The sequence below is a fragment of the Anas acuta genome, chromosome 13 (genome assembly GCF_963932015.1).
Source record: "Anas acuta chromosome 13, bAnaAcu1.1, whole genome shotgun sequence".
NCBI classification, from domain to species: Eukaryota; Metazoa; Chordata; class Aves; order Anseriformes; family Anatidae; genus Anas; species Anas acuta.
The window spans coordinates 12,916,384-12,937,965 of record NC_088991.1 but is presented as its reverse complement, the minus strand read 5'-3'; the positions used below and the strand labels follow the sequence as shown (position 1 = coordinate 12,937,965).

Here is a 21,582-nt window from a genome sequence, read left to right as displayed (position 1 = left end):
TTCTTCTATAGCTTGGTGACTACCAGTTCCATAAATAGACACACTGAAATCTGAAGTCCAGATATCAGTATAATTTCAGCAGGTAACAAGTCTTAACAGCTGAAACTGTTGCACTGTTGAAGTGCAGAAGTACATCTGTCACAGAAAACTTTCAGCTATAGCCAGCACAGTTCTGCCTCATTACAATATTGTACATATTTTTATACCTGACTTACACGACACTACTGAAATGACACTTCATGATACTTCTAGTATCTTGCAAGTCTCCTTCTGTCTTCCCAAGTTTCCATCGTTTTGCATTCCAAATGTTTTCAGCATGTAGCTGTCCTTTTCCAAATTCCAGATTTACTTTCATTTCTGTGTTCTGCTTTACTTGCTTAGACTGAGTCATACCTGACAACCAGGTAGGTGGAAGTGTATCAGCCAAGGATCTGTAAGGAAACTTCATATGAAATAGTTGTGTTAAATCTTCAGATGCTCTCAGTCTACTCATGTTGTCTCAAAGAGTACAGAGGTCGTGTATCAACAAGTCAGCAAGTTCCTCAATACCCCATCTGGACAAGGATAGCGAAGCTGTGTTTGCAGTTGCTTAAATGTAAATTGACATGATTTGAGTGAGTCAAAGCAATGTGGGAGTAAAGCAGAACATAAGAACTAAAAGCAGAGGAGTTTGTAAAGCTGTTTTCTCCACAGCATTGTTGGCTGTTGTCTGGGTTCCTCTTAGCTTTCTCAGTGATGTTTTCTTCCTTCTTGCTCAGTTTCCCCGGTGATTAGACAGACAATACAATTACGTTCACTTCTGATTTTAGATAACTAAAGCTGGGCCCGTGTAGTAAAATATATAGAAGTCTCACTTGGATTTTGCTCACAGGCTTTGCCAGGACATCACTGGTCTGTCATTGTAGAAGCGAATAACCTTTTCATTGCTGCTCTTTAGTGGGGTGTGGCAAAGATACTGGCCAACATGGAGTACTTCTATGATGCATACTGGTTTTATCTGAAGTTAGTCTAGCCATCTCTATGCTATACATGGTTTTAAATTAATGAGGAGTGCTGTTTGAGAACAGGAATGTCCTTGTTCTCTGGACAGTTAAAAGTATTGGGTTATAAGACAATTTACAGTGTAGAACCTGGGGGCAAAGAGAGGGAGAAGGAGGGTGAATGAGCTGAATCATATTATTGGAATTTGCTGTTAGAAAGAATTTATTATATGTTTGACAACTGAAAGGCAAGGCTCAATAATTGTACCTAATTTTACTTTTTCCAAATGGAATATGTGCCCTTTGGATGGTGTATCTTTTTTCCCAGAAGATGACTTTTCTGCAGCAAAATGTTGGTGGTTTGCTTATGTTTCTGCTTCAGTTAAGGAATCAAACAGAAAAAGGTATGTTTATGCATGTTGTTGCTTGATTCAGGATATGAGCCAGAACACAAATTTGCAGAAATTTTATGTGAAGCACTGAAGAAAATATACTGTTCGGTAATGGTGTTTTGTGTAAAACGTGTGGTGTCCAGTCATTGCTGTAACTCTTGGTTTCCCCAAATAGGCTTATTATTTAATGGGCAGTTTCTAATTTGCTGTTTACAAAGACTTTTATAGCAAATGTTCATCTTATCTTGAGCTACTAGATGTGTTTTACTTCAAGCTCAGTACTAACCCTATTGAATAAATATCTGACTTATTGCCCTGTCTTCCTTCCTTCCTTCCTAATTGGACTGCTATATCCTGTGCTTTTGGATTTGTAGTAGTGCGTGGCTGGCTCAGCAGAGATTTCCCAGGTGTCTCCAGAATTAATCTTGCCTTCTTTTCATGCTTCCAGTATATGCTATACAAAGGCCTTAAAAGCTTCGTCTTTCAGGGATTTTAAGTCATAAAACAGGGATTTTAAGTCATAAAAGTACTGAGTTCATTTGAAATTGCCTTTGAATTATTAGGCACCAGCACTGCTTTCAGTGTGAGGTTTGAAATTTAGAATTCCAAGTGAGTGAAAAAGTGCTTTGCTAAACTAGAAAAATGCATCTAGTTAGTATTAGTTATAAATGTAAACACATGGGCAGGGAGGAATAATTCAGGCATGACTGCTATCAGTGCTTGCTTTTTGAAAAATATTTTAGCACTTCATGTGGGATCATAGCACTGCATTTTGTAGATAATACTTCAGAATATATGCAGCAATACTTTGTTCAGGGGGCTGCAGTCACATTATGCCTGACCACAGTTATCCATGTTGATTCTTCTGAGGATTTATTCTGCAGTCTTGGTGTATTATTTCTGTGATTCTTGCAAGATCATTTGGTTACACTGTTGTTGCAGCCTGACTTCCAGTGGTGTTTTTGATTAAAGTAATGTTTCCTACTTCTCACAGTGTGTATATCTTGCTTTGTGTGGTCAAAATGATAATTACATAATTTATGCTCAGGGACCTTCCAGATCAGAAGTAAATGTTCTATAGTTCTGTTTTTTTTTTTTTTTGTTTGTTTTTTTTTAATTATTTTTCACAGTTGCTTCTCTTTGAATTTTTGCACAGTGAGAAGAAATGGTTACTGAAAAGCTGAGAGCTTGGTAGCTGAAGCATGTGTCGTGTGAAGAGTTTCCTCTGTTTTGTTTGTTTTTTTTTTTTTCACCAGACATCTGCTAGTTTCATATGAGCTTCCTATTTTGTGCTACAGAGATGGTGAATAATTACTGTGTTCACCTTTGTCATGTTTTTGACACTTCATACTGTTACTGTATCTTCTCATCTGTCTTCCATGCTGTTACGTCCAGTCTACATGGTGTATCTTGCACAGAAACCACTTCATGTGTTGTCCTTTTCATTCTGCCTTTTCCAGTACCTCTGCTGTATCTATTGAGATGGGGACAAAGAGCAGAATAGCTTGTACCTCAAACGAGGTATTGTGGGTGAATGACTAGAAAGGAAGGTGGTACAGGTGAGGGATTCTGAGGCAGGGCACAAGCTGGTCCAAGCTAATGGTGATGTATGAATAAATCAAAGCTTTAGAAAAGTCACATTCTGCATCTTACCTGAAGTGAATTTTCTGAGTATTCTTTTTTTTTTCCTATTCAAGAAATGGGAATTTATAAAAAATAATAAAAAAAATTAAAAAAAAAATAGTATTTGTCTTATAGAGCAGTTCTTAAGAATGCCAGAAGGTGGCATAACTGATTTTCCTAAAGCTGTTTTAATTGTGAGAAATACACAATATATAGGATGCTACTAAGCTCATTTTAAAGCTGTTTGTTAAATTTTGAGCTAAGGAAGGTTGGATCACTTTAGCCCTTAAAGTTTAGGGGAACTTTAAAACTATACGCATTTTGTTCTTTCTTAAAACATGAAAACTCTGGTGGGATTTGTGCTGGCTTTTATAGCTAATGTTTTTGAAGTTAAAGTAGTTAAAATAGTTAAACTGAAGCATAGGATGGAAAGGAGTTGTCCATTATATATAGTGATTTTTTTTCCTAAGCTGTTTTGTAGAATCCTGTTGTCTTACGAACAAATTGTTTAAACATCTTCACCAATTTGCAAGAAAAGATCGATTCCTGCCTGTTTTAAGCTTTTCAGGTTAACTAATGTTATGCAAGAATAAATTAGCAATGTGGTAACTTACAGCTTTATGCAATATCAACTCTTAACTATGTGCAGATTTATATGTATACCAATGTTAGGTTTTAGAAGCAGTAAATGGAAAGTGTATGTTTAAAAAAGACCAGTAAATATTTGAATGGAAGTCTGTTTTCAGCTTAGTACATATTTTGTTCTGTCAAACTTGAAACTTTGCACGACGTTACTGTGCATTACTAAATGAAGGCATTAGATAGATGATGCTCTCACTACTAGTAAGAGAAGCCTATCTCTGGAGCAGCTGTGGTATAGATCTAAACTAGTGAAATATATCTTAAAATAAGGTATTGTTTCCATTCAAAGATCTAGGCGAACCTGTTGACGGAATGAGTATATTGGATATAATTGGCAAGGTTTTGGTGGTGCAGGTACATGGGTGCCCTGTCTGGGATGAGGCAGTGACTGCTCTGTGCCAAACACAAGTGGCGGTGTTTTCGCAGCAGAACCTGGTTCATCTGAATAGTTAAATGAACTGGTGTAGTACCAACCTAACACAAAACTTTTGAAGTATTGACATTCGAGGTGTTTTTTCTTTGCTCCAGCTCCCTCTGGCAGACAAACACCTGAATTACAACTGCTTCGAGTTTATATTTCAGAGAAAGGCGACTCTTAGCTCAAAGTTATTGCAGTTGTTTGGTGTTGTGTGTGTCTACATCTAAAGAGAATTTCAGCTGTGAGAATGCAGATGACTGCAGCTGCAGAAGGTGCTGAAATGCAAATATTTGTCATTTAGCAACAGCTGACTTTTGTACTATCTTTTTGTGCATCATGGCTGTGCAATGCCATTTCACCTCAAGGACCTGTATATACCGTGCTTATGTATTGATTTTTTTCTCTAACGTGATCTCTCCTGAGCATGCTGTGATTCTCTAGAGCAGCACAAATAAGAGATGTGGTTTTGGCATAGAAGTGTTCTTTACAGAATTGTTAGCTTTTTTTTCCCCCTGACAGCTTCTATAACGGCAGGGAAGAGGTGCACAGGGTTGCTGTTACTAGCTGTCATCTGGGCTGGATCCTTAGACTCTCCTCCATGCAGTTTCTGGAAGCACTGAGCTTTAATTTTCATTAGGGATTAGATGTTGTTGCACATCTGAAGTTCATTGTAGAAGTCTTCTGTGATACTCCTGAATATTCACTATTCACTCCTGATTATGTTATGAAATAAAGATTTATAATCAGGAGACTTTAAACTACTGGTTTGATTACTTCATAGTCTTTGAAAATCCAAATAAGGTTAGCATTCCATGAATCTTTGTAAAAACAGCTGGTGCTTAGATAGGTTTTGCTGTGTACACTTTTTTTATGCAGTATGCCCTATCTTGATCCTAAATTATCTAGATAGTTATGTTCTCATCAAACATTGATATTATAACTGCAAAGTTGTTCTGGTCTGCTAAGTGAATATCCTAAAACTGTCATTTTAAATCTGCTTCTGGAAATGCAATCATAGTTTGTACGTTTTCCTACTATAACAAACTTGAATGAAATAACTTGAATCTTTTGAAACTTTGCCTAGGAAAAGTATCTCTTTACATTTATATTCTCTTAGATGCTAAGGAAAATAGCAATTTGTACTTCTATAATTATGAAGCAGGAATTTTGGCATTTGATGAAATTTATAATATCAGAGTATTTCAGACATGCAAATTTACCATGACACAGTGATTTTTGTCATCATTCTTTTATCTTGGAAAAATCTTTGTATGCCAAGTTATACATTTTAAGTCTCGTGTGTTTTTATAACCACTGAGATTGTGCTACTCCTGAATAGAAGAGCATCTAAACAAGTAGAAACAAGGTTTCTCAGTTTTATTTTGCTTTTCAGAAAAAGATAGCAAGTTATGTTACTGATAATCTCTACACTGAGGAAGGGAGGATCCTGAACAAATAAACTAGGGAGGAACCCCTACCTTGTCTGTTGGGAAGGAGTCTTTGAACTACACCTAGCTTTGACAAATGGGAGGGGTTGATTCCTGATCACCTATGTTTTACAGGCAAAAAAAAAAAAAAAGCAGGGGCGGGTGTCGCGTTAAAGGGGTGTAGCTGATTAACCGTCACGGGCCCGTTTGGATTCAGAGTACTGAACCAGTCGGACATTCACCAAAACTGGGGGTCCGTTCGGACATTCACCAAAAACGTATTAACCACCTGGGGGTCCGCTCAGACATTCACCAAAAATGTATTAACCACCTGGGGGTCCGTTCAGACATTCACCAACAATGCATTAACCGTCTGGGGGTCTGGTTAGATTCAGAACACTGAACTATCACGGATAACCACCCTCACCCTAGTTGCATTAATGAGAGCTATCACAATGCAATCAAGTATGGTTTATTACAGCAACAGATAATCAGGTTCTTTTGGATTGCAGGTGATAGTGACTATCTGCAAAAGCAAGCTAGTATGCATGAAATACACAGGTGTTACAGGGGTTCTAGGTGTGGGTTCTAGGTGTGGGTTCTAGGTGTGGGTTCTAGGTGTGGGTTCTAGGTGTGGGTTCTAGGTGTGGGTTCTAGGTGTGGGTTCTAGGTGTGGGTTCTAGGTGTGGGTTCTAGGTGTGGGTTCTAGGTGTGGGTTCTAGGTGTGGGTTCTAGGTGTGGGTTACAGGGGTTACAGGTGCGCAGCCTAGAAATAAACGCGTTAAAAGGATCAAAGACTCTATAGAGATTTATAAGCAAATATTCAGATCTCACCCAAAGGCGTCCCAATGGGGGGGGAAGAGAGGCTCAGCCCGTCGACTGATCCCAGGAGTCAGGAGGTCCTAAGGATGTTGTATGTCCTTGGGATGGTATCTCCCCTGACGATGGTATCTTCCCTAACATCCCCTCTCTCTTGGGCCAATTTATATTATTTTCTGTCTTCTAGGTGGAGCTTGAGTGGCTCTAGTCAAGCATATCTTAGTTATGATTGGTGTAAAGTTTTCCCGTTTCCGTTTAAAGTAATAGGCTCCGAGAAATTCAGGGCGCATGCTCAGTGAGGGGTGGTCGCACCTTGGAGGCGGGTAGCTTTTGGGATGGAGGTGTGTTTTGGTATTATAATGATATTATAATAAGCAAAAAGTACACTAGGGTACAGCATTTGTCAAAACATGACAGGTCTTTGGCTTAGGGTGGCAAAAAGTGCAGCTTTGTGCACAAGAACAATCGAGGCCCCACCTGATTAGCCGTGGTGTCTCCACTCCACTCTACGCTCCGTGGTGTTCCTTAGAGCTAGCACACCAAGTTTCCCCAGCGCGATAGCATCTAAGGTTGGGAGCCTAGGGAACGCTCAGATAATGCAGTTATGCCCTACCCTGAAAGCCTCTTCAAAGCTGTACCTTTCCCTTAAAAATGTGAATGTTAGTTTTATTTTCCTAGTTACTTCAGGCATTTACACCACAGCGGGGGAGTTGGAGAGGAGAGATTTTCAGTCATGGGGTTTTAGTGTAATACTGCTTTGACTCATCGAGCATATTCAGCTGTTCCAGCTTCTGTACTAGTTCCACTTGTTCCTCAGTGCATTTAGATAGAATTGAAGTCCCTTTTCTAGCTTGGAGAAACAGTACAATTTTCTTTTCATACTGAGCGGGGAAATACTAATGTTACTGTGAAATTTGAAACTGAACTCTTTGCTTTGTAAGCCTTTCAGCTTGTCTTTGTACAAAAGTGCATGAACTTTTAAATTCAGGTTGGTATTTCATTAAAATTTGTATCAAACTTTTGCAATCACCTACTCTTAAGCATATAATTACATTGACTGAATCTCTTCAGGGAGTCACAAAAGAAATAATATTTAAAGTAGGATAGCAAGTAGCATTAAAATAACTGATATGGTATAGTAGCTTTAAGTCTTGTCCTAGAACAAATGTTTCTACTGTTTGTTGGCCCCCAGGTTGCACGTAGTGACTTCTAATGACCTGGACTGGAAGCATCAGCTTGTTTCTCTAAACCTTTTAATTCTTTTGCTGCCTCACTCTTCCCTGAGGGACTTTGGCCTTCAAAAAAGGAATTCAGATGCCCACGTTTGAAGTTGGGGGGGGGATTGTGGGTTAGCAGACTGGATCCACCAGTAGTGACAACACAGTGAGATTTCCTGTGCTCAGCAAAAGTTAATCTTTTTGTCTTTTAAAGAAATTGTTCCTATTATGTGTTCCTATGATGACTCAATGTGCTTTATTCTTGCCTCCCCATGCCTGTCCTTTTGACTTTGCATATGTGTGCAGGACCAGAAAAACTCTTCTCTGGTTAAAGACAGTAAGGCTTAGGGAATGCTAAAAGACTGTTTTCCATGTAAAGAAAGAATAAAGCATACACACTTAAGAATATTTTAAAAATACTTCTAATAGACACATTACTAATGTTATTTTCAGCTTGCTGTCTGTGGTGCAGGACGTACTTAAGTTATTACTGATGGGTCCTCTATCCTATCTTCCTTTTAATTACACAACTGTTTAATATATTTGCATTGTACAGTCCAATGTGTAAATGTGTTTAGGCATACTTAAAAATAATTTTTGTAGTCAACAAACCATAACAGCTGTGCAGAATTTGTTTAGAAATAAATGCTTTGTATTTAATAGATTGACCTAATAAAAATATCTGTTACTTTGGACTAATTGTTTTCAGTAGGGTCAGCCTGGCTGTGACTTTGCCTTCACATTTCTGTGGTGATTAAATATAATCACCTGGGGAAGATGAGCTCAATTCTCTGGATAAATTGGTGTTAATTCAGAACTCTTTCTTCTTAGCGTTATGTTGTCAACAGAGTACATGGGCTTAAATCAAAAGTTACAAACCTTCATTAACTCAGTTTGGTTTTACTTACTACTAAGTGTTTTAAGAATGTATTTTTTCCTAATGCTTTTTATGTAAGAGGTAGGTTGCGGAAACAAAGCTGAGATTGTTTTTTTGCAGTATTAGCTGTAGCTTGACATCAAGTTAACATTGCATCTAGACTCTTGGAAGTGACTTCCTGATAGAAATTTTGTCTCAGTTTTAGAGCAAAACACTTTTTGAGAATATACACAAGAAAATGCAGGATGTCCTTAAGTGGAGTAAAATACAAATTAGTTTCATGGCCAGAAATGCACACTTTGGAATGCATTCATATATTTCTGTGACTGCATACATAGAGTATACTTGAAACTGAAAGAATATATACATGCCATATATATATGCACACATAGCATGTATATGTGTATTTATGCATATAATTTTATCTGAAATTTGTCATAATGTTACTGCAGTATTTTCCTCATGTAGGAAAAAACACTGAGTGGATAGATGGCAAACTGAAGTATTTTTTGTTAAACATATGTGATGTGTGCCCTAAATAAAATTGTAACTGCTTAACTTAATGCTTAAGATTTAGGTTTTTATTCTGTGTTAGAAATAGCTCATCATACATTACTATAGCAGACAGGAGGCTGTATTGCTTGTAGCGTTTTGACAGAAGGAGGGGTTGGCTACAAAAATAGTTTCACACTCTTTTTATTAAGTGCTTTACAATTTATGATCATTTTTGAGCAGTCAGCTCAAGAATAAAATATTAGAAAATAAATGCTTACAAAATACTATCAAAATAACTGTTCCATTTATGAAGCTGTGCGCATCTTGATTTCTACAGTGCATTTTCTTCTGAATGATACTGTAATTTATATCTGTTATCTGAGATTTTTTTCCCCCTTACCTGTAGGGAAAAAACAAACAAAAAACACTACCAAAAACCAAAACAAAACAAAAACCACAAAACAAATCCAAATGTCTTTGATATAACATAGTGGATAGTGAGTTGAAGTACATGTGTAGCTCTCAGGTCCCACTAGAGAGGGTTTCCCAGACTGAAAAACTTTCCATATAGGATAACCCTATTTTCACCTAGTGCTTTAAGTTCATCAGATGCTCAGTAGATGAATAAAAGCAGGGATGTAAGCAGCTTGTTAGAGCAGAACAGCAAATCTCTTAACCACAGCAAATCACTTGACTGATTTTTGGCTCTTCTTTTTACAGTTTAAAGACTGAAAAATAAGTTAATCTTGAAAGTGATGAAAATCCAGTGGCGTGTCTAGAAGCTAACTGACCCTGCTTAGGTCTCATATTCAGGTGGTGTTCCAAGGCTAAGAATAAATATTTTCAGACTAGTGTACTCTTATGTTGCTGCTGTGTTCACATGTATCTTTCTGCCTGTGACATTTTCTTCTCTGAAAAAACACAAAGGGAAGTCTTAGGGAAATTTAGAAGTGATTCAAAGTTTTATTAGAAATGCACGTGCCCCAGAAACGTAAGCATTGCTGTGCTGTAAGAGGAGAAATTGTATTTTGTAATGAAGTGTTTTTTTGTAAAAGGCAGCAAAAGTGTATGTGTGAAACAATGTGATAGGAGCCTAGTGTTAAAGTTGCACAAAGGAAAGAGGAGGATATTGCAAGAAAAAGGAAGAGAATCACCAGGGAAACATTTTTAACTACATTCCTACCTTGAAGGTCTGGGAAAGCTTTGCAGAAGATGCTGTTAACCTGTGATCAGCATACTTGCGAGTGCTTCTGTGTGTGGCTTGTTCATACTGTTATGGGTATGGTGCTCCCAGTCTGCTCCTCTCATCTGGGGACAAATCGTGCTTCTTGTTCAATAATGAAGGATTTAGGGCAGAGGGTGTAGGATAAGGATAAGAAACGTCTTGCTCTGTTGAGCACTGTGTATGTACGTTCCTTTTGTGGGTTCAGAGCTGCATTGCTGTACAGCCTCAGTCAATAGTTTCTGGCCTTCTTAACAGCTCAGGTCTGTGAACTGGCAGCCTGGGATCTTGCCTTTGGTCTTTGTTCTTTTTATGCCACCTGTTTAGTTACTTTATGGAGGAGTTTTCTGCAGAAGTACTTGGTACCTTGTCAGTTACTTCCTTTGGTGCCAGTCTACTCAGTGCAGGTTTAGAAATGGTAGCATGGAAATAATTACTTGAAAAAGTAAAGACTTCTTTCTCATTTTTCGTATACTGCATAAAAGTCAAGTAAGAGACTGATAATACATGTAAGTAGAATATATCACTAAGCAAGTTTAGAAGTTTCTGCTATTTATAATTCAAAAGTGAACTTGCTTGAGAGGAAAAAATACAGAAATCAAACCCCTCAAATAGTGGAGTGGTCCCAAGAAGCTGTTTAATCTGAGCAGTTATAGTCTTAAAACTTGTAAATACTGAAGAAAAGCAGATCTCCAGTTTGGTGTGTTTTCATAGCATTTTTCTAGGAATAATTATTTCCTCTGCAATCTAGGGATGGGTGACAAAGCAATATACATGTAATATGAAAATGGAAATAGTAGTATATTAAGTGGGCATGGTGTACTCCAGAGGGGTCATTTTTTTTCCCCACTTCTTAAAATATGTACTATGGTGTTATTTTGAAGACTTAAAATAGGAGAATAATATAACAAGACCTTCTGTTATGTTAGGAAGAGCTCATATAAAGCGTATATTCAGATAATCGTTTCCCAGGGAATGTCTACCTGTTTTGTGACCATCAGGAAGAAGGCGGTTTGTTTATATTTTCTACTTATTTGAGGATAGGTGACTCATTTCTCCTGTGGTTCCTTTGTAAGTGAAAAGCATTTGCCTATTTTTAGAGTACCTAGCACTGATAGGTACTTCTAATTCTGAATTTTTTTTACATTGACTCTTTGATAAGTAGCGTGCTGAATGGTAGGGGATGATTAAGTTGGGTGGTGCTTGGGTTCATACAGTTTTAGAAATGTTCAGTTTACTGTTACTGGTTTTCATTTAGAGGTTTTAATTAGATTGCTTGTAAACTAAATGGAAAACTTAACAGGACCAGAAGTACACAAAAGAAAGTAGGTATTTGAGCACTAACATTGCCTTGTATCCCAAATAATCTTGTTGATGTCAGAATGGAGAAGTAGCTGCTTTCTGGATGTCCATTGGTTGATTTAAATGCTAGTCAATGTGTGGGAATGACTATATTACTTAAGTTGGATTTTACTCGATAAATGACAGGTATACGTGGTATTTGAAGAGTTACTTTTTGCAAAGGTGATGTATTGATTGTCCTTGGCATTTTCTTATAACAGCAGCATTACTAATATATAATTAAAATACGCAATCAAATCCTTGGACTTGGTAGAGCAGGCAGATGCAGACTTTTAAAAATGTTTAGTAGTTGGTGGCACTGACTGTCCACTCAGTATGAAGAAGGAGAGTAACATCATTTCCTTAGTTATAAGACAGTTATAACTATTTATAATTATAATATTTTAATCGTTATAATGATTAGGTATAAGATGGTTTCTGTGTGGTGGTAAATGCAAAAGCAAAATTTTATGAATTCAAAATTGAGGTTTTTTTTTCGTGTGGTTGTAAGACCTGCTATTTAACGTCTTTCCAATTAATTTTTAGACCTTCAATGCAAAGAAAGCATGATCTAGTAGTCTGGTATTACATGTGTGTATGAGACTGCACACATTATTTATAATGCATGCAGACAAGCGTGGCTGTTGGCATGTAAATACATAAATTCTACCAAAAGTAGATTCCTGAATGATTAAAATGCATACTTGCTCTTTGCAGGGCTAGCGTTACTTAATATTTATAGCATATACATACTTGTCCTATACAGCAAATGTCTGTTCATCATTCTTTGAGTAACGGTTTCACTGAAATTTTTGCTAGTATTAATGCTGTTAATATGTAATTAAGAACTTCTGTAAAGACCTGGGAGACCTAGTTTTGAATTAGTCCTGGGTTATGACCTTCCTGGATTGTTTTAGTTCGTTGCCTGTGGTTATGGTAACAGCTTTAAATGCACAAAACTATTTTGGGGAAACATCTTCAATAATAATGATCAGAAACAGCAATTATTGCGCAGTGATTTCATCCCCAAAATAAACTTAATGTAGGGTTTACTTACGAAAAATCTATCACTGTGTTACTAAATATTCTTAAAATGCTTTAAAATAAATATAAAAATCCTGCTCTTTGTTCCATTATTTATTGCCAAGTAGTGTAACAGGGTGTTGGCTTTTTTGTGATAGGATTAAGCTGTCCTGATGAACAGAAAAAATGTCATGATATACAAAGACTTATTCTACAGATTTTAAAATAAATATCTTGAACGGTGTTGATTCTGTCTACAGTGGCAATGTGATTTTTTTTAATATGAGGGAGTTAATATAGTTGAAGCTTTCATATTTTTCCTAGAAACCTGATCCGTTTATGCACAATGTGCTATTAAATCCTCCATTCCATTTTTAATCTCTTGCCTTCTAAAACTCCCCTCTGTCATTAGCCCTGGGAGGTCACCAAACTGAGTGCGGAGTTGCAGAGTGGTCCCTGATGGACACCTGCGTGACCGTCTGCTTCGTCAGTTCTTCAGGCAATTTGTGAGCTGCTGGGGTGGGGGGGGGGGTGGGGGGATTAGATTGTTGATAGCGTCCCTACAAGGACTGCTATTAACAGCATGCTACTCTCTGCTTCTCTACTGCAGAAGACAGAGTGATGTTTGTGTTCCCATAGCATGTTGTAAAATGCATGAGATTTTGCTCATCCTCCTTGGAAATGAGAATAGGAAAATGAGAGCATCCTGAACAAGAAGCTATTAGAAGAGCATGCAGAAACCTGCAGCGATTTATGCTTTATTTTGTCTTCCTAGCTATGGATTAGAAGGACTGATTTTTGCAATGGGCTTTTTCCATAATGGCATTCTTGTATTGTTTGGTCAGAGCTTGCACAGGAGGAAAACAGGCTGCTGAATTTAGTCACTGATCTCTATTAGCCGTGGCCTAAGGCTATGCTGAGATTTATATCCCATTTGTATTGTTGCAGCTCAAAAGAAGAATGTTCAGAGGATGACAAGTGTATTCTGAGTAGGTATGTTGTTTCATTTTTATATGAAACCCATTTTTCTGCTTTCATTGGTCAGAAACGAGGCTAATAGGAAGAGAATATAGTACAGTGCTGCAGTGTCCCTGTTAAGGTAGAACAATAGCATCAGAAATAGTTCTTTAAAAATTAGCTGCTTTTATTAAATAAAGCTGCATTGTGCTGGTGTGCACAGTGCAGTCTTTTTTTTTAAACATATACTGCAGTCAGCGCTTCCCTAACGAGGTGGCACTATTGTTGAGTTAGAACGATAGAATCATCATATTGCTTTAGGGGACAGCAGGATTTAAAAGGAGATGCCTTGCAGCCCTGTTTTACAGATTGGAAGCATCGGTTTAAGGGCATTGGCAGAATCATTTCCTTGTTCTTAGCAGCAGCCACTGCTGTGTCAGTAGTGTGTGGAATGGAAGTCCTAGTTGGTAGTCTGTTATGGAAACGCTGTTTACTGTTATTGTAGTACCGTGGTGACAACATGCCATTGAAATGGAAAACGAGCTCTCCTGCTATCTGGAAATTCCCAGTTCCTGTGCTTAAAACATCCAGGTCATCGCCACTTTCTCCAGCATACATGTAAGTGAGAGAAATGAGGATAATAAGGTGGGATTTCTTTCGTGAGACTACCCTGTGGCAAAATACCCTGTTATATATTAAATGACATTGGCACCCAGAATCTTACCTCGTTTTATATGTAGACCCTCTAGATTTTATCCTGGATGTTTCATGATGGATGTTGTGTCGAGTCTTTCCCTCTTTGTTGAAATGTAGAGAAATTGTGCAGATTAAGCCATATTCATAATATTGTAAATGTTCATTTGAAAAGTTCATGTTGATGTTAATTTGTAGAGCTGATCTTGAATTGGGAAGTTTGAGGCAGGCTTTATTTGTAGTATATATGCTAACATTTCCTCCTCTTGATTATTACACTTGGAAATTGAATGTGGAATCACCTGCTCTATTGTAGTGCACTTTTGTCTGTGTTGGTTCTTATATAAAAGAAATCATCTTGCTTTGGTCTTGATTTATCATTGAAAGTCTTAGCATTAATATAAATCGAATGTCTTTATGGTTTTTAAGAGTTAAAATAAAAGCTTAAAAGATGCATATAAATCATCCCTATCTGAATATTTACGTAGTTACTCAGTTTGTCCATGTAATGTAGCTTTACATAAGTGAGTATTTTAATACACGTGAAAACATTATGCCTTTGTCTTGCCAAATACTGGTGGAGATTTTGTTCACCTTTTGTTGCTGGAGTTCTGTGTTAGCATATACAGGTGGCTTTTTTCCTTCTGTGAAATAAAACTAAACATAGGGTACTAAATTGCTTCTGCCTTTAAAGAAGCAGCTCTTTCAAAATGAGAGAGAGTTGCTTTTAAATGCACAAGTGATTGTGTAGATGACTTCTGTATCTGAAAAATTATTGCTGTTACTTTCCAATAGTATTCCAGCTTAGTAGCTACAGTATTAGTACTTTTAAAGTTTATTATTTTTTTTGCAGGTAGGCTTTTGCTTCAACTGTTGTTGAACATGCTATATAAAACAAGCAATAAAAATAGGTATTTTCAGGTTCTTTAAATGTCTTTTTTTGGTTGATGCTGAGAATTGCATTGATAAACAGTGGAGCCAAAGCAATACAAGAGGCACAATCTATGCCTGGTCACTATTGTTCTCAGAAAGTCTAGGGTTTAAGGAGCAAACCTGATTGTATTGAACCCGTGCAGTGTATGCTCCTGTTTTAAGATTAATTTTCACGGAAGAGCTTAAGCTTTTTCTCTCATTGGATGCATCATCAAATATGCTTAAGGCTATCAGAAAATAAGCTATTTCCAGTAAATTGTTACTATGAGTTTTTTTAATACTTTGCATTTAGTCATATTACAAGAGTGGTGAGGCTTTTGAACATATTTTGTGGAAATAATATCTTTAGTGTTGCCTGTGTTTTTGTTTTTTAAACTACAGTATTTGTTAAATGCAAGCAAAATCAGAAATAGCCTAATGTGCTGCTGAAAATTTCTTTTGTTTGTTACCTTTAAATTGTTAATCTAGCTCCGTATGCTTCAGCTTTTATGATAGGGATCATATAGCTGATTATCTCAATGTGTTGAAAGTATGTGAGCAGGTTTAGTGATCATGCTTAACTATATGATGCTGAGCTTATCTGGAGCATGAGAAATATGTGATTAGCAACCTTAATCATCTTATAATGATTCAGTGTGTCCCAATGTTTATGAAGACACGTATTCAGTGGCACACAGTCCTGATGTTAGCAGGACTCTTAAATCTAATGTTAAAATTATTCTCACACTCTTTAACAGAAAATGAGAAACATTATAAAATGGCATCTATTTGATAATGAGTATATATCAACTGATAAAAACAGCCTCGTAATTTAGGTTGACCAGTAAAATACATGATAGAATTTTTAATCTTCTTTGTGGAGATTATGCTAAATTTGCTAAATGCTTTACCTGATACATTTTTCACATTTGCATTTCTAAGTTTTCTTTCACAATTAATATTCTGCTTGCTGGCAAAAGGCTTATGTATCAAGCAAAAGACTCAGGAGTGACACGTAAAATGGAACATCTATTGATGTAAAACAAATAGAACTACTGAATTTACAAATGAGCACTTTTATACTTGATAATTTGGATCTAGAGTATACAAATGTATAATTGAAGTCTTAATCCCTGTAATACTTGATGCCTTAATCTCATAGGGTTGTCGTCCAATTTGTAACATAGAGTAGGAAGATCTTAAAGGTATGTTTTTTTGGACTTGTAATGAAATTCCAATTTTTCCTTAAGGTGACCGTAATGTTAAAAGATTCATCCTACTTATGATTTATAAGTAACTTATCTTAAACTGAATGTAAGGTCACAAAGATTTTATTGGTGTTTTATTTGGTTTGTGTACCTGATACCTGAACTCTGCCTTAGTTTCCCTTTACTGGAATGCCAAGACTCATGGTTATGAGCATGGTTGGCTGCTGGGATGAAGCAGGCAGCTATGTACAAAGTACCACTGTAAAATGGTTAATTGGCCTGTGAGCTGTGCAGTTGAATCAGTTTAACTGCTGTTTCTGCTTTAAAAGTTTGCGGTGGTTCCAAAGGTGCAGAATGAGTAGAAAGAGCTTACGTGAGAGAGTCCTCTGCTTCAGGAAACTTGTATCCAGGTAGTATATAAAATAAGGGACACGATGAAGTTGAGCTAATGGATTTGTAGGCAAGTACATGGCTGTTACTCCGAAGTCTGTCGTTTTCGCTGGGTCTGGTACCGCTTTCTTGGCAATGGAAAGGAGAAGCAGTGAATCACTGCCTCTAGGCTGGTGGTACTGCTTCCCACAGTTACAGGTACAGCTGCAGTTTCAGGGACACTTCCAGAAAGCCCTCACATCATATGGAGCATGAAGTGTCCCTCTGCAGAGAAATGCAGACTTCCTCTGACTTCTGGTGGTGCTGGTCCAAAATAGCTTGAGCTTTCCCTCAACTCAATCAAGAGATGTGATGACATTTTATAGATAAAAAGAGATATTATAATTGGAGTACTGGCATGTGACCAATATGTATAGGTATAATGCAGTCTGACTTAGTGCACGAGTTACAAATGTGCGGATGTGTGCTTTCATCAAGCCATTTTACATTCTCTTTCATGGGGTTTTTAGAACATAAATTCCTTTTGTTGAAATTAGTGCAAAAGCTCATACAGCAAGTGCAAGCTTCACTGGTGTCATTATATTCATATGTGAGGTTGTGTTGACTACATGGGGACAGACCTAGGTGACTTTATGTTAGTGGGTGCAGGTGAGCAGTTTCAGCAAGTGAATTGGAGGGGAGGATGAAGTGAATAATTACAAATTGGAAATGTGTGATTTCTTAGAACTGCAAGTATTCATTGATAACCTCATTTTAAAAAGAAACAGCCCGCACAGATTGATGTAAGTACAAGTTAAATTGAAGCTCTACTTCGAGGGTGAGCAGCAGCTCAATTTAGTTATGTACAGCAGAGCAGTTTCAAGGTGTAATAGAAAACACACGCTAATTATTGATTGTTCACAATGCCATCAACTAATATCAACTTATATAAGGAATTTAATGGAGAATTCTTTCTTATTCACAGTAGCAATGTCATTTATTATTGTTTTTCAAAGCTGCGCATAGCTTGCATTGACATGAATGGAAGAAATGTTTGTGGAAAGTCTGGAGATTAAACTATTGTGGCACACATCTACAAATAAATCAATAGTAATATTTCAACAGTACAAAACAGTAAAAAAAAAAAAATCAGTAGTAGAAACAATGATGAGGAGAGCCTCTAATCCTATTTCGTGTGAACATGTTTTCAGTAAAAAAGTGTTTAAAAATAGGTACAATGAAAAAATAAAAGCGTAGTATCATGCCTGTAAACTTAATGACTGCTATCCTTTTACATTTAATAATGTTTTGATATTTTAAAATGGAAATTATCTTTTGAATTTATTTTCATAAGTGACTAATTGTGGGACAAATAAATGCATTGTTCCAAATACATAGCTATCAAAGGGTTTGCAACACAGTATATCTATCCTGAGTGATCTGTTTTGTAAGATGTCCAATCGGAGATGCTGTGCAGTAATAGAAATCAGTTACTGTGCAGAAAAGTAGAATAAATTCGTAATACTCTGGAGTAATCAGTGTTGGTTTTAGCTGCTTATGTAGGTTAATGCTTCTGTGTTTTTTCAAGTCTTTAATTTGCTCTACAATGAGCTCTTTGAATTTATGCTATACGATTATAAGCACGGAAAGGTGTGTATACATAATTCATCATAGACCATCTGTATTGGGCAGTTTTCTTTTATACGACCACCCCATGTGTCTACTGTCTTCATTGCTCATTTTTTGTAAATGCATTTGTTGGGCTCTTGAGCATTAGACAGACCATTCACACCAAAACAAAAACTTACCTGTCTTTGGCAAGTTTTCTATTCTAAACAGTTACTTCCTGGATATTTTAAATTTCAACATGTTGAAAGTCAATGTATAGTCACCGCAATTTTTTTTAAATAATTTGTCAATGCATGCCAGCAGCTGAATAGGGCAGGTAGGAAATTGAAATGGTTTGTTTTGTAAATTGAAGACATTTTGTACACAAACACCTCATTTATGTCTGCTTGTCTTATTTTTTTCCTTTTTAAATAATAGGTATTTCAGTAGGTTATTCTAAGTTTGAAATGTGAAATTTCATCATGGTAATAAACTGCCAAAACAAAAGAAACTTGTCATGAACTTTCCCAGTGCTACTGATTTTTCTAGACAGACCTTCATAGGTGATTCTGTCTATGGCTTATAGGTTCTCAGAATCACCTTGTCCTCACACAACATAGTGTTGCAATATTGACTTTATGCTGTGACATATTAAAGTAGTTTTATTGAAATATGTTGAGTGTATTGCTCAGCCTATTCTGCCAGAATGCCACTTTTGCCAGTTGGCCATTTTTTGCCATAATTTATTGTAGAAAAACCTTGTTGTGCAATCACTTTATATTTTCTGGCTTTTACAGTGTTGTATGGTAGTTTCTGTTGAAGTTTTGATATGAATATTTGCGTATTTTCCTAGAGACTACTTGGTGGATTTTAAAGCAATAGTCACTATTCTACTTGGTGGTAGTAGTAGGAATTGTAGTGTGATAATACGTAGATATAACACTAAAATGGAAATGTATGTTCATAATCACTACTAGACATTTTTTTTACAGTACTAATAACACTATTGCAATGTCAGCTGCAGAAATATATATATTTTTTCCTGGCATTGACAGGTGCCTCGTGTTATCTGATGTACATACATTTAAACTCTCTAATAATGTGAGGGAAGGATAATTTACAATTTGAAATGATTAAAATTGCTATAATCTCCCCAGGAGAACATAGTAAAGGAACACTAAAACAACTGTGAGAAGTGACAAAGCAAGAAGAATGGTAGAACAGACCTAGACAGCAGAAAGAACAAGGGTTAATATGTAAAATGTATGTCGGAATCTTGCTTACTTTTTTTGCTGGCCTTTAAGCACTCAAAATTATCCTTTGTAATGCATTGAGGTAAGGGGCTGGGGGGGGGACATGTTACTGTTTTGGGACAGAAAGATCAAGCAGGGAGAGGAGTTGTTGCAGGGATACAGTGGAATATATACTCTATCACCAGGTCTTGAAAGCGTGGGTACTACCATAAGCATATATGGATTTTAGCCCATTAATTTTGCTTTCATTCTGAGGAACTTTTCTGCTAATTTAATGATTTTTGTGTATATATGAAAACTAAACTTAAAGCCATTAGGTAGAACTGTAAGCTCCTAGTGCATGCTAAATGTTTTTATGTGTTCTGTAGTGCACAGGAAGTGTTAGGCTGTCTAAATAAAATTAGGACCTTCTTTTTGAACATCTAAGACCAACATGAAGGTCAGAGGATAGGATGTGCAGAGTCAGTAAAGCCTAAAATGTGAAGCCTCTGAGTGACTTGTATTCTACAGTTTCAGACTTCAAGGAAATAAATTTGTTCTGCTTCTTCAGAAAAGCTATAAAGCATGTGTATATGCTTTTCTTTTTGTTTTTAATGGTAGGAAGCAATACACTAACACCCACTTTGGCAAAATGTCATTAGAGAACCATTTCTAATTTAGCATCATTAAACAATCTGAGTCTGCAAATTTAAGCTATAAATGGCTAAATGAATGTAAACCCTTTGTCAAACAGATAAATGTGGATGTGATACTGAGGCTCCCAGAGAGACTAAATACAGTTAGGAACAAAAGCTTTATAGCAATGACTGAGCCAAATATTGCTTTGTTTCTGTGGAAAACATATTTGATTTAACTAGTGGGCTGTAATTATACAGCAAACAGCTTGAGACTTCTGATAGTTTAGTTGTTTAAGAAAGAATTTTAAGGAGAATATTTTCCACGTACGTGTCTTGGGAAGTCATACCTAAACAGTTGATGTTGCTCAGTCCTTTTCTGCTGGCTTTGGTCACAAAGTGTGCTTATATCAAGTAATATAAAAACATTCAAGTGATGTTAGGAATATCCTTAGTTCTGTGTCCCGCTTTCCACCAAGGTTCATTGGCATTTGTGAACAGTAATTGCTGCTTTAATCACCTGAGTGTTTCCAGAATTTCATTTATTTCTGTTTGCGTCATGGGCTTGTATGCTTGGGCAGAAACTCTTTTGCCAAAGGTGATAATCAAGTGTTGAAGTTCAAATAGTACTGACTGTTTTTTCTTAAGGAAAAAAAAGAAAAAGTTGGGAATGGCTTTACTTTATGTACTACTCTCCAAAACTTTATTTCTAGAATAGCTCGAATAGGTTCCCTTGAGCCTGACAGATTACAATGAGGTTGTCTGATCCATTCCAGTTGGTTTGTATGTGTTATAGTTCCCCTATTAGCTTAGATACCTATGGTGATTGTACTTGCAAAGCTGTGCAGACTGCTTTGCTTCAGTACTTAATTTCTGCCTTAGACACGGTTTAAAGCTGTGGTGAAAATGCTGAAATGGTACTATAAATAGTAGATAGTGCACATCTCCCAGTCAGAATTTACTTTTTCTAAAAATGTAACGCTTTACTTGTCTTTCTCTTTCTGTAGGACTGATTAACTGTTCCCCTTGTCGTAGGCTTGACTTCTTCTGCATATGCATTTCCTACAATTCTTTCAGTGCCATTGCAGCTCATTTTCTCAGGCAGTTACCCCCACAGCTTCTGTTCTTTGTGAAGTGTTAATGTGTAGAAGAGGGCTGCAGCAACAAGGAGCAATGATCATTGCAGATTTAATCAATTTTTTCTTGATATGAAGCTGGGTCAAGATCAGAGGCTGATCACTGCAATGAGTATCTCATGCTGTAACTGTGTCCAAACAGAAATTGAACTTGGCAACCCACCTGCCTTTGCTTACTGCCCTGTGGAAAACCTTATACCCTTTTCTGCTGCTGCTGCCCATGGCTAGAGCAATGTGAAAGTAACGTACAACTTGATACATAAAGACTGGCTTTCTGTCCTCATTTTGTAATGCTTAAAGAACAACCTTGGTTTAAAGGAAGTGTGGACAAAAGACAAACTGGAACATCAGTTCGT

General features: G+C 36.8%; 1 protein-coding gene across 7 annotated transcripts in view; it reads left to right on the top strand.

The window, feature by feature from the left end:
• The window catches only part of KLHL13 (kelch like family member 13), a 74,242-nt gene that overhangs the window by 25,226 nt on the left and 27,434 nt on the right, over positions 1–21,582 (top strand). Inside the window, exons 3-4 of one of the 7 annotated variants that reach the window (XM_068696736.1) lie at positions 13,425–13,469; positions 13,939–14,051. The exons of 4 other annotated variants lie outside the window; for them this stretch is intronic. In XM_068696736.1, the coding sequence (XP_068552837.1) occupies positions 13,954–14,051 (98 nt within the window). In that variant the 5' untranslated portion in view covers positions 13,425–13,469; positions 13,939–13,953. Of the gene's footprint in view, positions 1–13,374; positions 13,470–13,938; positions 14,052–16,638; positions 16,657–21,582 lie in introns of those variants that run through there. 2 more of the 7 variants (XM_068696742.1, XM_068696740.1) reach the window with 2 other exon arrangements.